Below are 19,866 nucleotides of genomic sequence, written 5' to 3' on the forward strand. Positions count from 1 at the left end.
TATATAGCTTCAGACATGAGAGAATGTGAAATATTCACTTTATGAGCAGGAACATGGTTTTAACTTTAAGAATTCCCAACATACAGTAGTTCTTGTCCTTATTTGGTTCAAACAACTTAGGGCTGAAACAATCGGATTAATCAATTATTGAAATCATTGTCAACTAATTCAGTAATTGATTAATAGTTAACTGGAGTATAGAGACTCTAAAACATGCCTTTAGCTGACAGAGGGGCACAATTAGAGCAGTAATTATATCAAAATTGTAAAACAAAATCTGTAAAAATTTTGCATTTAGGTTTAAAAAAACTTTTCCCGTTACAGTGGTCCATCCAGAACTCCTCAAGTGGAGACATTTTAATTTCAACCCGTTTAATTTCGTACAAATCTTCTTGAACAAACATTTGGCTTTCCGATTATTAAACAATTAATCTAAAAAATAATCAACAGATTAATTGATTTGCTAAATAATTGTTATTTGCTGCCCTAAAACAAATATTAAAGTGCTTTGCAGTATATATAAATCCTCTATCTATCCTTCCGTCTTCTGCCACTTATTCAACAGGGTCAGTCCATCACTTGGTAACACACCATCCACACGCACTTAAGGGCAACTCAGACAGACATGTGTTTTGACTGTTGGAGGAAGCTGGAGTACTTGGAGAAAAGCAACATATGCACTGGAAAAACATGCAAACTCCATGCGTAAAGAACCAAAGCTGAGAATCAAACCAGGACCTTCATGTTGCAGTTGACCAGTGCTACAAATAGCTCTGCTGTTCAGCCATAAACCCTTTCAAGCTCAGAATTTTATAAAGTTAAATGTTTGTGCTTGTGCCTATGCAGGTGGTGTGTCTACAGAGAGAGGAGCTGAACAGAGAGACTGTGTACCCGATGCACCCAAGCAGCATCAATGGCGTTGAAGACATGTCCACACTGGCAGAGCTGCATGAAGCTGCCATCATGCACAACCTCTTTCTGCGCTACCAAAAGAACAACATCTATGTGAGTTTTATACAGTGAGCAAATTTTTTAACATCAGGAGAAACAACAAATATGGAGATTTATGGAGGGAAGATATGCACTCTTACACTGTAAGCTGATTTGAAGTCATGAAACTGAAGGAAATGTACTGCAGAAACCTGCTTTAGTGGCAAAAATAAGCATTTTCTCTATAAATTAGATTTTAGCTCACAATAGTTATATTAATTCCAATGACTTCTTGAAACATATTGTAATAAATTTAGCCTGCTTTTAAATGTGTAATGTTTAGCTTTTTTAAACATTACAACTTCGGCGTTTAGATTGATGTTGTACTTTTTTCGTTCCAGTTGTTGCTCTTAAATTTCCAAAAAAATGTTACAAAGAACAAAAAGCAACTGGATTTAAACATTTTTGGTGAAAACGTTTAATCAAAAACTGCCTTTTTGGAGGTGCCATTCTGCAGATCTAAATTCACATTCAGATTGGAATCACTGAACAATAGTAGTACATAAGTACTGCTGTTATTGGCCTGGGTTCCTGGCAAACAATAACAAGAAATGTTTGGTCTCATGTAAGAAGGTGTGAATAGGTTTGAAACTGAAACTGTGCATCAGCCATCATACTGATCTTTCTCCATAATGCATAAAAATAATTGTTTTCACTTCCTTCTCTTAAGATGAATGGACACAAGAGCTCTTTAAAATTATTTATTTAATAATTACTTTTGCTTTTTAATATATTAGCCTTGAAATTAAGTGATTAATTTGATTATTTCTAGCTGGCCTTGTCTTATCTGCTTTCAGTGCCAGCATACATTTTATAGCCAAACTCTGAAATTGTGCAGAAACACGGCAGACTTTAATAAAACAATCACATGGTACGTTTTTCATTTTCGTTTGAAAATCCTACCATCTAATCTCATCCCAGAGCGTACCCTAGCATTGTGGCTTGATGACCCAAAAACAAACTTTCAAGAGGCACTTTGCTCCAAGCGCATTACCACAGCCGGACGAGTGAATCCCAGAATATTAGCAGTCCTCTAAAGTAGGCCACATGGAGTAGCTGTAGAGTCTGACTTAGGGTGTCAGATGAGAGGAAGGGTTTATCTACAGCTGATGGCTGCATGTCCAAATTCTCAGTCACCACACAACAGGCTTAAATCAGAGGATATACTACATTTTTATGAAATCATTTGGACAGCTATCATCCGGTCAAGTTCTTTAGAGCAACCTGTAGTTGGAGGGATAATATTTTCAACACTTTTTAAGGAAGAGCAAATGGATTATAGAAGAGTTTATACAAAAGCACAAAGTTCATCAGGAGTTTCCTGAATGTTCTGTCATCTTTTCCTGATTCATTTCTCTGCTTTCCTCCTTTCACCTTCAAAAAGACCAATATAGGTTCGATTCTGGCCGCAGTAAATCCTTACAAGCAGATAGCGGGCCTGTATGACTCCACTGCAGTCGACCTGTACAGCAAGCACCAGATGGGGGAGCTGCCTCCTCATATCTTTGCTGTGGCTAACGAGTGTTACCGCTGCCTGTGGAAGAGACATGACAGTCAGTGTGTTCTCATCAGGTTGGTGAGGACTACCCTATGATTTTAACAACTCTTTTTTTCCCCTCCCATTAGGTCACACAGCAAAAATGATCTAGAAATAAGTAAAAATGAGAATAATTACTCTTAAAATAAGATAATTAGATGAAATACACTTGAAACAATACCATGCAATTGTTTGTTTTTATTTTAAATGTAAATTGTCTTGTGCCATTGGAAAAGTGTCTTACCTCCTCAATTAAGATAAAATTAATGTATTTTAAGAAAAAAATACTTATTTAGATTTCAGCTTTTTGCAGTGATGAGAAAGATTATGAGAATAAAACGCTTATTGTGTTTTTGTCTCAATATTTAGCGGGGAGAGCGGTGCCGGAAAAACAGAGAGCACCAAGCTTCTGCTGAAGTTTCTCTCAGTGATGAGTCAAAACTCGTCTGGTACTCCTCTGTCAGAGAGGACCACCCGAGTGGAGCAGGCACTCGTCCAGAGCAGGTACTGATTTAGTTATCAACCTTCTTTTATTGGATTTGCGTCAGTTTCAGTGTTCATACTATATGCTAATCTTTCATGAGCTTTTTTTTTTCCTGTCATCACTGTAATTTGTAAGCAAACCTATTCAAGATAAATGATTGATTGGTTTTAAAATGATTTGAGACATTGGGTCCCAACTCTGGCTTGGATCAAGAAATTATAGAGACATTCAGGGATCCCTTTGAATAAAAAAAGAGAAAAATACAGCTTCTCAATAACTTCCCTTGTGTCTTCCTCTCTTTCTGCTAAAATCTCTGGATGACAAAAAGTTTCATTGCGGAGCATCAGTCTGCACTGACCTACTTCCATTGTTTTCGTGGCGTAGCAAATGTAGCATAAGAGCCTCATGACTGAGGCGCAACAAGCCAGATGAGATTTAGAAAAACAGAGATGGAAATATTTTTAAAGCCGAACATGACAGCTGCAGTGTAGGAATACTTTGGATTTAAACCCAAATGTCATTACTGTTGTGTATCGCAATCATTTCAGGCACAATTTATCGTTCGGCAAAATTTGTTATCGTGATGGGCCCCCGTAATGGTTCCCCATAATTATATTAAATTCATGTAACACCCAGTATGATTTTTTTAACATATATGGAAATATGGATATTTTTCACCAACTTTAACCCTGAGAAATATGGTTATAAATTGAAAAAGCTGATGTTAAAAGTAAACTAATTTGTAACCATCGGGTGCAAACTCAGCATTTTAAAATAGAGATAATTAGTTTAGTGCGTCTCTGACTGTTAAAGGTACATTCAATTGTCTGAGACCTCCAGAAAGGATAACTGGCAGCTCATAAGTGTGATATGGGTTTAAAGATGGTCTCAAAGGAAATTTAAATGAGCCCTTCCACTGTAAAGAAAATATCCTACAAATGGAGGATTTTGAAAACAACTGGTACATCCCCCTATCTGGCCGTCTAAACAAGTTCACCCTGAGGGTACTAAGATGCTAAACAAAATCTGCTAAACCCTTGAAATGTTATCCACAGATGGTAGCTGCTGTCGGTGTGAACATTCATGCTTTTACAACCACAAAGAGAATGCACAAGTTTTACTTTCCTCCAAGGTGTGCAGGGAGGAATCCTTTCGCTCTCTATGAAAAAACATTAAGTTTCTTTGAAATGAAGGTCTAAAGTTGAAGTATTTCAACACCAGAACGGAGAACATTTGATAGTACCAACCACATGCAGCTTTCTAGAGAAAGAACCGAATCCCATATGCAAAACGTGGAGGAGTCAGGTGTCATGGTTTGAGGATCCATTACTCGCTCACTATTATATAATCCAGCATGAATACTTTAGAGGGTGTTTCAGGAAAATGTAAAAAATCATCTATAAGAAAACAAAGCTGGACCAGAACAGAACCGTGCATCAATAAAATGACAGAACAAAACAATAAGCCAGGCAAGGAAAGAGTGAGAATTCATAAATGCAAAGTCCTGGGATCTTAAACAAGATCTTCATCCCATCAGCACATTTTGGGATTGCTTAAAACAATTGCAGTTGTTACATGCCCATCAAACATGGTATAGCTGAAAGTGAGGAGTGAGCTAAGCCTTTCTATGATGGATGTCAGAGACCAGCAGATAACATTTAAGCCAAAAAGGTTTGAAACAGCCAACCTGGCATCATCTGGGATAAACTCTCTTTTATTTTGCCAGCTAATAGTTGAAAAAACAGCATTTAAATCACTTTTGCTTAAAAACAGTATTTGAACATGTAGTAAAAAGGACTGAACTTCTGATGAAGTCCAAAAAATATATGTTGTTTTCATTGGGTTAACCAAAAACTCAGAGTACCAATGTTAGGCCTGCTGTATCTAGTCAAAGGACACATCCAAAGTATTTCATCCTGATAGTGAAACAACAAACAGAACTGTTGGATCTGCAACACTGTGTGTTTTTTTCTTTTTCTTTTTATGTCTCCAGTCCCATCATGGAAGCATTTGGGAACGCAAAGACTGTCTATAACAACAACTCCAGCCGCTTCGGGAAGTTCATACAACTCCACTTTTCCCAGAGTGGGAACATTCAGGGAGGATGCATCATTGATTGTATCCTTCATAAACCTGTAGTACGTTCTGAAAATGTACGTGTGTGTTTTCCGGATCTTGATAGATTCATCCGATTTTTTTGTTTTTTTTTATTTCCTTGACTTTTAATCATCAGATTTACTTGAAAAGGTGAGTTTTTACAGTCTGTAGGTAGTTTGTATTTTTTTTATTTTTTTTTGTATATACAGGGATGGTTATTAGAACAACTGAAACAAAGGAACCTGGGTTCTAATCATGTGTTCTCTAATAGAACCGTGTGGTTCGACAAAATCCCGGAGAGAGAAATTACCACATCTTCTACGCATTGCTGGCAGGAGCAGACAAAGACCATAGAGGTTGGAAATAAACTCACTTTTTACAGTTCTAATCCTGTGATTAATTTTTACTAAATAATGTAATACCTGCTTATCCAACGTAAAACTGATTTTTCTTCATTTTTTTTTTTTTCGTTTGTTATTCCTTGCACCCATGGTGTGATTCTTTCTTGTGTTTCAGACATGTACCTGTTATCTGAAGGTCCAGAGTCATATCACTATCTGAGCCAAGCGGGCTGCGTTCAAGACAGCAGTCTGGATGACAAGCAGCTCTTTAACAGCGTTATGGTGAGGAGATGAGAAATTTTTTACTTTTCTGCAGTTTTTCATTTCACCCCGAGGGGACGCCATAAACCTTTGCAGATGATAAGTAGAAAAGCTATTACAAGCTATGGGTTAATGGAAAACATATAAATCAGCAATTCACTCCTTAGAAAGGCAGCTGGAAAAAAAAAAAACCTCTGAGGAAATGACAAGGACGAGTTTAATAGATGTCCTGACAGATTTACTGAGTCTGAAGAATCTGAACCGTAACATGATGTATTATTTTACAGGAGGCTCTTAAAGTGATGGAATTCAGTGAAGAAGAGATCAGAGACGTGTTCAAGTTGCTGTCTGCAGTTCTCCAGATGGGAAACATTGAATTCATGACCGCAGGCGGAGCTCAGATCACTTCTAACGGCGGTAAAGAAAAGCACTGAGGCATCAACATTTAAACGCATTTACTACATTTTAAATTGAAAATATCCTCATGAAGATAATAATGAGCCCCAAAGTTTGGTAAAAGTATTGAACATTTATCACTGAGCCTTGGTTTAGCCCCTCCCTCTAAAAGCCACCCTAAAATGTGTTCCCTGTGGACAGTTACCTTAACTTTGATCTTAATCCACATTCCTCAATATCAGAGGTTAAAGGGTTGAATGTAAACAGCAAATTTGATCTAATATGTCAGCTTTCCTGTCATCCATTCCAAGTTAGTTTGTGCCTTCTCCAAAATGACGAAACATCCCTAGACGAGCTTTAAATAGATGCCCCAATCAGCATCCTTTATGCCTGTTGCTGATCTGAGTCATTTAATTGAGGAGTGTTGGCCTACTGGTTGGAAATGTGCACGTGTGCTCTGATAAGCTTGCAAGTATCCGGTTCGATCCTCAAAGCCTGCACTCCTCAGCAAGACCCTTAACCCCACACTGCTCCCCGTGCACCACACAGTGACAGCCCACTGCTCCCCAAGGGGATGGGTTAAAGGTTTACAGGCTTGGGTTAGAGAGAAACGCAGACACCAGCGGGTGGAGCCATTGCGCGCCGCTCCAAGCTGACACTAAAAGTTCAAAACCCAAAGCTCTGGCTAGAAGTCTGAAATTTTCTGCATTTGTGGTTTTCATGATGTAGAACAAATTTAATACAATGAGACCTGCCTTTTCTTTACAATATATTATCACTGCAGTTCAAAATATACCTATAATTTCCAAGAATAAAAAAAATAAAATTTGAGTCATGTTTGAACTGATGCAGCTTGGTCTGTGTTCTGTTCACCCAATTTAAATATTCAGAAACTAGAGGGGAGGGTGTTAGCTTTCAAATAATGTATTGCACATGTAATTTAGGCTTACAGTTCCTAAGTTATTTGCTTTTCCATTTGGGTATGCAAAACAGGCGAGGATTACCCAAAATGAGGTGGATGTTAAGAGGTTAAATGCTGAGGTAAATTTCTCCAATGTGAGATCAATAAAGTTCAGGTATTATTATTATTATTAGTTATTTAAATTGATTACAAATTTGATATCTTTGACAGTTAGGTCAACAATATTTGTGGATTTCTGTGTTTATTTTTAGTTTTGTTACTTGTAAACTCCCACTTACATTTGATGAATAACAGTCACTATTTTAATCCAAGAGAATTAGCTTAAGAATGGTTAGTACTTCACCCCAAATATTGCAAATTTGTTTGTCTTTTCACTAACAAAGTATCATGTATTGCCTCATTTAATGAGCCATTTATATCATTCCACAGCTTCTTTATGTCAAGTTGTGCAAGCTGTGTAGAAATGTGTTGTAATTTCCTTAAAAAACAGGCCATATATCCTGAGTTTACTTGGAAACTGCAGCTAAAATTAACTACAGGAATGAGGAGTTGACTTTAAACAGGTGCTTCATTAAAAAACAAATAGAGACCCAAGTAACTCATTGAGAGATTCCTGTTAATCATATTCAATCTGGAGTCACCCTGTCGTAATGTTGGGCCGCTGAGCCAGTTTTCCCTTCAGTTTGATCAGCTTTTCTCAGGCAGACAAAGGCCTGAACAGGCTGTAACATGAGCTCAGGGCTCCTTTGTTCTCTGCGTCTGACCTCTTTTTCTGAGGAACCTGTAAAGTACAGTGGTGCCCAGGCTGCAGAGTAGATCCTCCTTTATCTTTGTGGTTTCACATCATTTCAAGTGAACCACCAGTGTTTTGCATTACTTATACATTCAGCACAATGAATGACTGTCTGTTTGTTTCAGTGGTCAGTAATGTCAGCGAGCTGCTCGGTCTGGACTCCTTCCAGCTGTCAGAGGTGTTGACCCAGCGCTCTATGATCCTAAGAGGAGAGGAGATCTGCTCCCCTCTCACTGTGGAGCAGGTAACAGCACATCAAAACCTTCATCCATTGAACTGCTCTATAATGCTGGCTTTTCCCATGTTCTTGTAGGATGGGTGGAGATTTAATCTGTGTATTTGCTCTCCCTGTATGCTCTCACACAGTAACGCACTGATTTTTTTTTACTCTGCTGCCCTCTGCAACACATGCCTCTCCAGATCCCTTGCGTGACTCCCAGCCATTTCCTGCTTTTTGTCTACCAGATTCCCGGCACAATAAAGCCATCATGATAGTGATCTGAGTCAAAAGCACAATAGACCCAGAAGCCGGGTGGGGGGTGAAGTAAGAGTCCTCTCCTCTGGAGGCAGTGCAGCCAGGCACCAAAAGGCTGGCACCATAATTCACTCATGTCACTCTGAAGCTTTGAATTTTCACGCTGCCGCCTGTAATTCATGTAAATAATTCACGAGTCGTCCAGTGTTATCCCTTTCACCATATGTCAAAGGAACATTTTGGCCCATGATACCACCCACATTTTTTTTTTTTTTTCGTATTTTGGCCAGAGCAGAGTGTCCTCAGCCTACTCATGCTCATAAATGTCAGTAAACATGCAGCACAGGCCTTTGCTATTATCACAGGGACACGAAAGTCACAAGTCAGCTTTTCATGAGCAGACAAAGAGCTGGTACTGTTGCCCTGCCACTGCTGGACGTGTCCGTTGTGCCTGGCCTTTGAAAGTGCTTCTCCCTAAAAGACCTCATTATTCTAGTCCTGGAGTCTCATAAGAAGGACTTCTTCTCACAACGGCCGGAGGTCATCACCCCCCCTCCTCCTTTGGTCTCCACCAAAATGCACAAACAGCCATTCTTCTCAATGCTATGACGGAGATCCTGCAGCCACCAGCGCCGTCTTTATACCCACAAGCAACAAGAAGCTTGATGGATTACTGAGAAATCACAGGCCATTGTCGCTTACATGTACAGTACGCTACACTCCACCGGCGTTTTGTTTTTGTTTTCAATTGCAGCACAATACCTGTGGAGGAAGTGCAAGCGGGAAGGTCGAGCTCCTTGTGTTTGTGCATCGATAGGGCTTTGGACGAAAGAGCTCAGTTCAGTGAACCTGGGATAATTAGATTTTAGACCCTTTGGTTTAATCTAATTTGGGATTTGTTTTATTTTCCTGTGGGGTTTTTTTCTGCAGTTTTTATTTAGTTCTCATACAGCTCATAATGTGGTTAGGAAAAAAAAAAATCTGCTATGGTGGACTACAGAATGAGCTTTGAGAAAACAGGAAACTTTCTGCTTGTTGGAGTGCCACCAAATCCTACATGTATTACATGTTCATCTGCATCTTTTACAGTGGCTACAGTATTCACACTCCTAAAACCTCATGGCAGTTTTCTCACATCTGAACCATAAAGTTGAATGCATTTTTCTGGGATTATAGCTCAAGATTAATAACATGGGGTAGAAATGTGAAATGTAAGGAAACCTATAATTATCTTTTAGAGGCCTTTACAGATAAAAATCTGAACAGCAGATCTTGCATTTGGTTTTGAGCCCCTTTACTGAATATCTAACCCTATTTCCTCAATAAAAATCAAACAGCACCATGTGGAACCAGAGCAGATTCCACCCATGGGTAATAAACCAGCCTTTTCTCTGAAGGCCTGTGAAAAAAAATGCATCATGGCGGTCATTGAACACAGCAAACAGGCTGGGGAGAAAGTTCCCTAAACCTTAAAGCAGGGTTAGGTTTGAAAATTAAACATTATTCCAGATATACCATACCAAGGCTATCCACTTATAAAATTTATAGTTAAAATTATAGAGGAGCTGCAGAGATCTTCAGCTCAGGTGGAAAAATCTGATTATGTGAACTATTAGAGCGAAACTCCTGATTTCCATCTGTGTCTTATCTCTTTCTTACCGCCTAGGAAATTAATATAAATTATGTCAAAAACTGGAAGCTTATTAATGCATTTCTCTGCAGTTTTTCATTTTTTTTATAGCAGAACATACCTGCAGTCTGTCACTTCTAAGACATGCAGGCGATAAACAGTTTCTGTTGTGACAACAGACATCAGACAGACGCTGCCACAACACACCTTTGTCTCCAAACCGCTATTTGTTTTATGACTAAAGCACGAAGGCCTCACACAGAATCAGTTGAACAAATCATTGTTTAAATCTTCTTTACCCCCATCTGACAAAACAAATGAAATATCTTCCCTGTGCCAATTTTTTTGCGATACTGTCTACTAAGTGTTCTCCTTTCCATAACATATGCATTATGTGATGTTCATTTTATCTGCTATCTCTCTGTGCGATCATCTGCAGGCGGTGGACTCGCGGGATTCTGTCGCCATGGCTCTTTACTCTCAGTGTTTCTCCTGGATCATTATGAGGATCAACCAGAAGATCAAAGGGAAAGACAACTTCAAGTCCATTGGCATCTTGGACATCTTTGGCTTTGAGAACTTTGAGGTGAAAGAGCAACAGCATCAACATTCATTCAAATACATTTTTTTCCCCTTCTTCTCCCTTTGCCACTCCAAAGGGTTCAAATAGTTTAGAAGATGTAATTATCTCTAATTCTACGCATCAGTGATGAATTACACCTGACAGAGAAGTCTGGAACTCAGAACAATCAATAAGGTTACACAACATTTGTTGTAACTGCATTTTCCACAGAATCCACCACAAGATAATTAAAATAAAACACTTTTAGCTCCAAACCTTGTTCCCTGCAGCACCTTCAGGAGAGATATCTAAATAATTCAAAGTCGACATGAGAGTATATTTAAGGTAAAACTGCATAAAAGATTTCCTTATAGTACCTAAAATAACTAAAACCCTCTAACTTTTAATATTTCGTTATGCATCAACTTATGATGCAACTATACTGTATGCTGATATACCAACTCAAAGCAAAACATGATTATGTTGAAGAAAAATAACAAAATGGCTTTCAAGAGTCATTTAATTATTAGAACGAACTGACTTGTGTATGTTGTAATCTCATTATGTTATTCTGAAATATGCTGTACTGTGAGGTCCTGCACTTTATGAATGGAAATGTTCTTATTCACTGCTAAGTTGCCGCTCATTCACTGTCTGAAAGCTGCATAAATGAAATTTTGTTTTGAATACGCTCTCTGTATGCAAATTGACAGTAGCGTTTGTTTAAGTCTAAGTCCTGAGTTTTAGTAAAGAGCATTATTGAATAAACAGCAACATGCAGAGCAATAACACAGCAGGTAGGTCAGGGAGAAGACTGGAGAGAGGTTTGATGCAAAGTTAGGCTATAAAACAGACAACAAGCTGCAAATCTGATCTTAATTGAAGAGTTGAGGAAGGAAAAACAACACGAAAAAAGATGGAAACGATACTAGTTCAAATTAAGTCAAATCCAATCTCATTTTGTACGAAGGCCTGTGACTAAAAGTACGTTTTTAGACTAGATTTAAAAATAGACACTGAAGGGGCCTGTTGAATTGACAATGTTCCATAACTTAGGGGCCCAAAGAGAGAGGGCCTTGACTGCTCTAAGCTTCCACTGTGATCTGAGAATTACCAGGAGCACCTGACCTGGCCAGCGGAGCTCAGTGACCGCCTGGGGATGTAGAGAAAAGGATGCTCTGACAAGTTGGGAGGTGCCAGGTTGTTAAAGAGCTTAATAAAAAGCTAAATAATTTTAAAATGAACTGTAAGATATGCTGGGATTGAATAAAGAGAAGCTATGACCAAAGTGATATGTTCTTCAGGATTTTGCACCAACTGAAGGTGAGAAAATGAACAACAGTGGTCAGAGCAAGACCACTAACCAAGACTCTTCTTTATGGCCTATCTATAAACGCCACAGGCCTAATCTTCTTGGGCAAACTTTTTTTTCACATGAATTGAGTCAGCATTGTGTCTCTTATCACAAAAGATAAGAGACACGAGCCATTTTGGATCAGTCCTGTTTTAGGTTTTACTGGCAGTTTACTGATGTTAAACTAGCCTCCACTATGCAGACTGAAAAAGGTACTAAAATAAAGATAGATTCAAGCCATTCAATTGGAGGTAGTAATTAGAATAAAAATAATCAAGATTAATACCAATGATAAAAGCCTACAAAATATAATTTATTGTGCACATCATACTAGTAGCCTAACTCAAAGTGTTACAAGCATATATATATATAAAATGATGAGAATAACAAAAGTTAAAAGTTAAAACATGGGAAGGGCATCTGCTGAATAAAACAAAGCAGCAGATTAGTCTCTAAACAGCAGGATTTACCTAATAATTTAATGAAACATAACTGGGCTTTTTGTAGAATCCCTCTAGAGATTTTTTCTCTATCAATACTGTTCTACTATTATTTCTGACTTCTCTCTCCATTGTCTGACATTATAATAAATCATAACTTGTAGACGACAACAGAAATTTTTGCCTGCCAGTTTGTACCTCACTTTTAAATAGAACTGAAAAAGGTGCAAAAACTGCTGCCATGGTTAAATTTCAGATTTGAAAAACCAGTTTGCATTAGGTAAATGTTTTAATTTTCTTATCCGTCCCCAAATTTATACTTTTTGCACATTAGACATTATCTGCATATTGATTAAGGCAAATGTGCTAAAATAGGTTTGTGCTGCTTTCTGCTGAACTCCTAATGCAAAATCACTTTGCACCTTTTTTTGAGGATCTTCTTTGTGCTTACAAACGCATTTGAATGTGTTTTTAAGATCAGGCTCCATAAATAGAGGGGAAATTAATACATTAACCCCATGTTGAAACGTGGTGGCAGCATCACTCTGTGGAGGTTATTTTCCCCACCATTAGAGCTGATGAAGAAGATGGATGGAGCTGAATACAATAAAATCTGTTTGAAAACCTGTTAGAGGCTTCAGAGTTGAGCAGAGATTCCAGCAGGACAACAATCTTATACATCTGGAAACTCTAATGGAACTGTTTTGTTTAAAGCATAGAGCCATTCTGGCATTTGACCAGACTGGATCTGTGGCAAGACTTAAACACTCAAGCATTCCAGTCTTCCATAGAAGACCTTCAGCTGGTGGTTTTACAAAGCACTGATTAAATACAAATGCACAACTCTGACATTTATTCTTGTTTTTTTATTACAACTTTCAACTTTTCATACTTGAAGTTGATTTGCATGCATAAAATCCAATGTGATCCACCTGGTTATAAAGTTCAGATCCCCTTTTTTCAAGCTGAGCAGTGTTTTTCCTCTGCCTTTAATCTGAACTGATTTTCTCTAACTGACGTCCTTCTGGCCGGCAGGTGAACCGCTTCGAGCAGTTTAACATCAACTACGCCAACGAGAAACTGCAGGAGTATTTCAACAAGCACATCTTCTCGCTGGAGCAGCTGGAGTACAACAGGTCACAACGTAACGCACAGATACACATCATTTGAACACACAACACGGCTGGGAAGGGGCAGTTAGCTAAAGTGGAGGGGTGGCCTCGTCAGGGTGAACTGCCAGGCATTTGGATCAGACTCAGTTTCTTTCTCAGCCGGTTGTTTTTCAGCATAATAGACCAGCAGCTTGGACATGGCTCATTTCCCCACATGCGATTCTGGATAACACAACCATTGTGTCATCTGGTTGTTGTGTTTGTGTGTATATATATATATAAATGGTGTATGTATGTGTGTGTGTTCTAACAGGGAGGGGATTCAGTGGGAAGCTATAGACTGGATGGATAACGCAGAGTGTCTGGATCTCATAGAAAAGGTAAAGCAGTTCAAACGTGAGAGAGCACAGTCACCGCCAGCATCAACCGCTAACCGCCCGCCATGCCAGAGCGAGCCGACCCAGACGCCACTCTGTGCTTACATGCACTGACTCCCTTCTTCCAGTCTATCATTACAGAGTCTCAGTTTGCATGCTGTTTTCACAGTAATACACACCAGTCAGTGGCTGAAGTAAAGCACGACAACAATTTGTTATTTCACCACCGGAGATAGAAAATATGTTAAAACCTGGGAAACAATACTAAAGATCTTTTTTCTACATATTGCTCTGATTATAATGAATTCTTCCAGAGTATTTCTGCTCCTTTAGTGACATGTTGTGCAGGTAAACATATGAATGAATGTAAAGCAAAAATAAAGGAAGTGACTTCAAAGTTTCGTACTGATATTTTTATAATATAAGCTACCACATGAGGCCTAGCGGGATTATAACTTGTTCAATCATGACTGCAGAGTGCTTTACTCTCTTCCTTCTGTCTGTCTCTGCTTTAGAAACTGGGCATGTTGGCTCTTATCAACGAGGAGAGCCGCTTCCCCAAAGGCACCGACTACACCCTTCTGGAGAAACTGCACAGTCGACATGCAGTAAGTCCACACAGAAAAAAAAAAAATAAATAAATGTAATCAGTTTTTCTCTAATCCGTCCGAGACATTTGCAGAACCAAACGACCCATCGGGATATATCTGTGGAAGCAGAGGGGTTGCGTCTGCTCCCTGCTCGATGTGCCAAAAAGTCTTTGTTGCACCTTGAGCAAATCCCTCCCTGCACGCTTTTACACACAATGCTGAAATCTGATCAGACATTCTTTGTGTGCACAGAAAAAAAAACTGTAAGAACCACCTCACCTCACCTCTGATGATTGTTGGAGAGCCTTTTGCTGTGTTTTAGGGGTGTAAGGATTTTCCTTTCATTCAACAAGCAAAACTTTAAAAGAAATGTCAGCACTGATCATTGTATTATACCGCTCCGGTGAAAGGGTTAAACACACATACACATTCGGTATGAATTGAGGCTTTAACGATTTACTTAAAAAGCAAGAGTCAGGTGGACAACTTGGAATCTTTTTTTTTTTTTTGTTCTAAGGCAACATTTTAATGAGATCAAGACATAATTCTGGCTGCTGAGGAAACAAAAGATTTAGTCTTTTAAAAAAAAAGAGGATTGAGGATGTTACGTAAAAATGTAACTACTCGTAGTGTAAATCATCCCAGATTTTTCTGTTCATTAAGAATGTTCAAGATATGAGCAAATATAGAAAGATAATAAAGCAATAAGCATGGCAAAATGTGTTATTTGAACAAATCTGGTGTTAATGCATTGATAATTCAGAAAGTGAGCTACAATAGGACAACGTTTCCATTAATTGGTTGTGAAAAAAGCAAAACAGTTAATAGAAAACAGTGAAACAGTTGTGTTGCCTGCAGCCCTAAGTATCATAAAATTGTCTGCTGAACTCTAGAAGAACCCCGAGTTCTGTTTTTTCTAATCATTTTATTAGGTAGAGATGGACGTAATGCCTAAAAAGAAATCTGTGGTCTTTTCTTTCCAGACAAACCCGTACTATGTGAAGCCCAGAGTGACTGACCACCAGTTTGGCATCAAGCACTATGCAGGAGAGGTGATTCACTACTCTTGCACCACCACACTCACATATACCCCTACTCACACATGAACACACATCAGTGTCTCCTTCTTCATGATTTTGTCTTTTAGAGGAGTGAGGTAATTGCTGGATGCACAGAAGTAGTTTCTTGCCAAAATCTTCTCTAGGATGTTGGTGTCTCACCCCCTCCTCCTCCACTGTGTTTTTCCCCTTAGTCAGGACAAAGAAGTTCACCATCATCCTTCCCTTCCTCTGTTGGCATTAAAACACTAATTCCTCCTGATAGAGGTGTAGAAAAGCGCAAGAGGGAAAAGATCAGGGACAAAAGGGAGGGGAATACAGAGATTAGATAGGATTCAGCTTCGTAAAGACCGGCTTTGTGATTCCTGCCTTAGACAAGGTCTCTTCAGTGTAAAACATGCAGCTAAAGCAGGAGTCAGGCATAGATAGTGATGGTAATGATGCGGTTCTGTGTCCTCTGTCTGATCTTCCCCTCAGCAGCTGGCAGGTTTCTTTTTACCTCGGTTAGTCTTAAACAATTTTAGCCTACGCCGCTCAAAAAACAAGCTTTTATATGTGTGGTTTGAGCATTTAATGTAAAATAACCTCTCAATAAACCCACAACAGATATGGATTTATATGAAATATTACAATTAGGAAAACACTCAATACCTCAAGTTTGTTCTCTTTTTTTTTCATGTTGCAGTTTAAAACTTAAATGTTCTCTATTGGGATTTTATGTGATAACCCAACAAAATCTGTATGGTTTAATGTGAAACAGAAGAAAATTAATGAATCTAAATTCAGCCTCTTTCATTTTAGGCTCCTTAAAATATTCCAGTGAAACTAAATTCCTGTTAATGTCATCTTAAAAGTAAAAAAAGAGGCCTATTGAGTGTATTTTAATAGTGGTATGAATCCAGCTGCACCATGAAGAGTTTTAGAGCTTGAAATGAACGAGAAAACAGATAAACAGTAACTGGAGGAGATTTTAGAGATCCATCTATCAAAGTACAGATAAGACTTAGACTTTGACTTTATTGTCTAAATTTCGATGCATACAGCTTTTTAACAGGGAATAAGCAGCTTACAACCGTCAAATAAACATTTCCATTTATAAAGTGTGACAGTGATCAGAAACGTATGGTGCAAAATGATAACAATCTCAAACTCTACAAATCTTGTCTTAGTGGTCAGAATAAAAATTTAATGACATTATTGAAAAAAAATGATAATATTTTTTTGTTTTATTTGACCTTTTGCTACAGCAGGCTGAAGAGGGTTCTCTGGTCAGACATGATAAATGACCATGAAGGATTCAGAGCTAACTTGAGCAAGAGCTACTTTTTAAAAAGGGCCAAAAGTGTAGTATCTATATGTGCAAAGTTTAGTCAGATATATCCCATAAAGACTTAAAAGTTGCAACAAAAGTTGCTTTCACAAAGTATTTACTCTGGAGGTTTGAATGCAAGAACATTGGATGCCTTTCAAATGGTTAGCAAAAATCTCTAAAAAAAACATTAAATTTCACAATATGCACTATTTTTATAAGTTGCAGAATGAATAATAAAAAAATATAGAAAAGTATAAGTGGTGTCAATGGTTTTTGCAAGGGCCTGTAAAGCAGCACCTTTATTTTCTTTATAAAGGATCCAGTCGTTATTTCAGCCACTGAGTTTCATTTTTAGTAACCTGCTTTAATTACGAACTTCTGATGATGTGCCAGTTAACAAATGGGAACTGGTCCAAAAGCAATATTTCGTAGTGTGTTCCTTTAAACAGGGGCGTGGGTGAAATTAATTGGTGCTTGTGTGATTTATGTGTAAACATTTAATCAAACTTGGATCTGGTTTTGAGCCTTCAGGCTTACAAATACACTTACCCAAAAATAAAAGAAAGTGTGCTGAAATTAGACACTGGTATGCAAATGAAAACCACATTTTTTGAATACAATATTCGACACGCACCTTTATTTTTAGTAAACAAACCCTTCCCCTAGAAGGCACATTGAAAGTGTCTTGGTGTTGAGAAAAGTGACTTTAATGTGTTGATAGAAGTCTGTTACTGCAGCATATATAAATCCACATTTCTACATTAAGTCGTGAGGTTTTTCTTGTCTTTATGTGCAAACCATTAAACACAGTTACTGTGAAAATTTTAAATCACTTATATTAACATTGGATTGTTTTAAGGTTTTGCACTCTCTTGTTGAATAAAGCTTAAAAGTTTTACTTAGTGATTGGTTTCATTGATCTCACAGTGGAGAAATGTACTTATTATGTCGGCTCAATAGTCAAAAAAAAGAAGGTGCCAAAAGGGATATATATATATATATATATATATATATATATATATATATATATATATATATATATATATATATATATATATATATATATATGCCCAGGGTATGTACATTGGTATTTATATAGATTGGTATTTGCACCGAGTATCAAATATAAAAAACCAAACAGGTATTAAACAGTAATTGCATATTAGATGTTGCACAAGTTATTGCCGTTGTAGTGTTGCATGGTAAGATCTGGTTGCAGCAGGGATGATTGACCTGCGTTAGCGCTCCTTTTTACAAACAGGGTGTAAGAGTCTTTCAGTAAAGGAGCTCCTCAGCTCCTCTACAGACTGGTGCAGAGGGTGGAAGGTGTTGTCCATGATAGGTGTAAGCTTGGACAGCACCCACCTCTCTTCCTCCACTGAATCCAGAGCACAGCCTAGGACAGAAACCACCTTTCTCACTAGTTTTTTCAGTCTCTTTCTGTCTCGCTCTGCGCTGCCAGGGGCCCAGCAGACAACATAGAGAAGGGCTGATGCCACCACAGAGTCAAAGAGGGTTTAGAGCAAGGGCCTGCTCACTCCAAAGGACCCCAGAATCCTCAGGAGGTGGAGGCGGCTCCACCTCAGTGCTTAAGCTTTGCTTGTTAAAATAAAGCTTTAATTAAAAGATCTAATAATCACAAGGTTTTAAAGAGCAAAAGTTCATCTGGACATTTTGCAAGTTTTATACAAGCTCTCTCCTCACTGAGGTTCCCACTGCTTTCGTTATTATGAGACATAAAGTGGAACCTTAAGGAGTTCTTGCCTTCTTTCTTTTATCTCTTTAGATTCAAAATGGGATGAATCTAAGGTTTCATGATTTACAGATTTGTTCTCATTTTTATATATTTGAAGTGACTTTTATCTCTGTTACTGTTTATATCTTTCCCTAGGTGCTCTATGATGTACGAGGAATCTTAGAGAAGAACAGAGACACCTTCAGAGATGATATCTTATTCATTCTCAAAGACAGTAGGTGAGAATTGCGTCCCCTGACTGACATAACCTACTGTAAGCTGGGATGATGGATACGTTTCCCTAACCGGAGGTCCTCATCTGCTGCGTCTTTTAGGCTCGACTTCATCTATGACCTGTTTGAACGTGTAGGCAGCAGAGGTGGAGATGAGACCCTGAAGATGGGGACGGCTCGTCGGAAGCCCACCGTCAGCTCTCAGTTCAGGGTGAGACAGTTTACTTGCTCTGTTAACCTTGGTAGTGATTGGATGCTATCAATGCTTGTTATTACTAGTGTTAAGTGATCTGCTTTTTCAAATAATTTTAAATCTTATTAAGAGCTTTTGTTTATTTTTCTTGCATGATAAGACCCCTGCAAAGCATTTATTTTGATTTTATTTAGTCATTCAGAGGTTCACTTGCTTGGTCTGATTTGGACTATTTTGGACTGATTTGGACTACTTTACTTAAGCTTCAGGTCATAAACTGAATCCCTGGTCTGATCATGTTACTCAGGTTCTAAAGCAGCAGAAACCCCAGACCATCACACTACCATCTACATGTTTGACTGTATATATATTTATTTTTTTAAACCTTTAAATCTGTTCCCCTTTGCCTCGCCAGCCTACAGAGTATTTCTCTCCAGGTATAATCAGAATGTTTGTACTTCAATAAATGTCAAACTGGCCTTTTTGATTGTGGTTGGATCATAGTTCGTTGATGATCTCTGACCTTAAAAGATGCAAACAAGGTCTGTTGTTTCAGTGGTTACTCTGCTATATTTTGTGGCCTCTTGGTGAGTTGGGGATATGTTTTGTGAAGTAATTTGTCTCAGTTGGCCATTTATGGGACATTATTACCTTATTTCAGTTGTTGATAAAGACTTTGCTGGAGTCCTACAGTTTTAGAAATAGCTTTGTGATCCTCCCAGACTGATAGGTTGATGTTAGTGAATTTGCTTTCCATTTCTCTGGAGAGTGGGTTATCTTTTTTTTTTTTTTTTTTTATCTATTAGGAGATTTCAATTTGTGGGTCAGGGTCTGTTTGATTTCTTTATTCTGCAGGTCAGATAGTAATTGGGTTGGTGGTGTGCTGAAACTAGTAAAATTGAACTCAAGTTTTCAGGAAAATATGTGGGTTTTCACATTAAAGTCATGATGTACTTTTTATAAGCTGGCTTGAG

General features: G+C 38.2%; 1 protein-coding gene across 1 annotated transcript in view; it reads left to right on the plus strand.

The window, feature by feature from the left end:
• The window catches only part of LOC107087138 (unconventional myosin-X-like), an 80,116-nt gene that overhangs the window by 31,861 nt on the left and 28,389 nt on the right, over positions 1-19,866 (plus strand). The window contains exons 3-18 of the mRNA XM_015378539.1: positions 847-1,005; positions 2,375-2,562; positions 2,897-3,031; positions 5,005-5,129; positions 5,245-5,258; positions 5,380-5,464; positions 5,625-5,731; positions 5,998-6,127; positions 7,947-8,065; positions 10,366-10,512; positions 13,318-13,418; positions 13,708-13,774; positions 14,287-14,379; positions 15,345-15,413; positions 18,623-18,705; positions 18,802-18,910. Of these exons, the coding sequence (XP_015234025.1) occupies positions 847-1,005; positions 2,375-2,562; positions 2,897-3,031; positions 5,005-5,129; positions 5,245-5,258; positions 5,380-5,464; positions 5,625-5,731; positions 5,998-6,127; positions 7,947-8,065; positions 10,366-10,512; positions 13,318-13,418; positions 13,708-13,774; positions 14,287-14,379; positions 15,345-15,413; positions 18,623-18,705; positions 18,802-18,910 (1,731 nt within the window). The remainder of the gene's footprint in view (positions 1-846; positions 1,006-2,374; positions 2,563-2,896; positions 3,032-5,004; positions 5,130-5,244; positions 5,259-5,379; positions 5,465-5,624; positions 5,732-5,997; positions 6,128-7,946; positions 8,066-10,365; positions 10,513-13,317; positions 13,419-13,707; positions 13,775-14,286; positions 14,380-15,344; positions 15,414-18,622; positions 18,706-18,801; positions 18,911-19,866) is intronic.

The sequence above is a fragment of the Cyprinodon variegatus genome, unplaced genomic scaffold, assembly GCF_000732505.1.
Source record: "Cyprinodon variegatus isolate N-32 unplaced genomic scaffold, C_variegatus-1.0 Scaffold174, whole genome shotgun sequence".
In the NCBI taxonomy this organism is placed as follows: domain Eukaryota; kingdom Metazoa; phylum Chordata; class Actinopteri; order Cyprinodontiformes; family Cyprinodontidae; genus Cyprinodon; species Cyprinodon variegatus.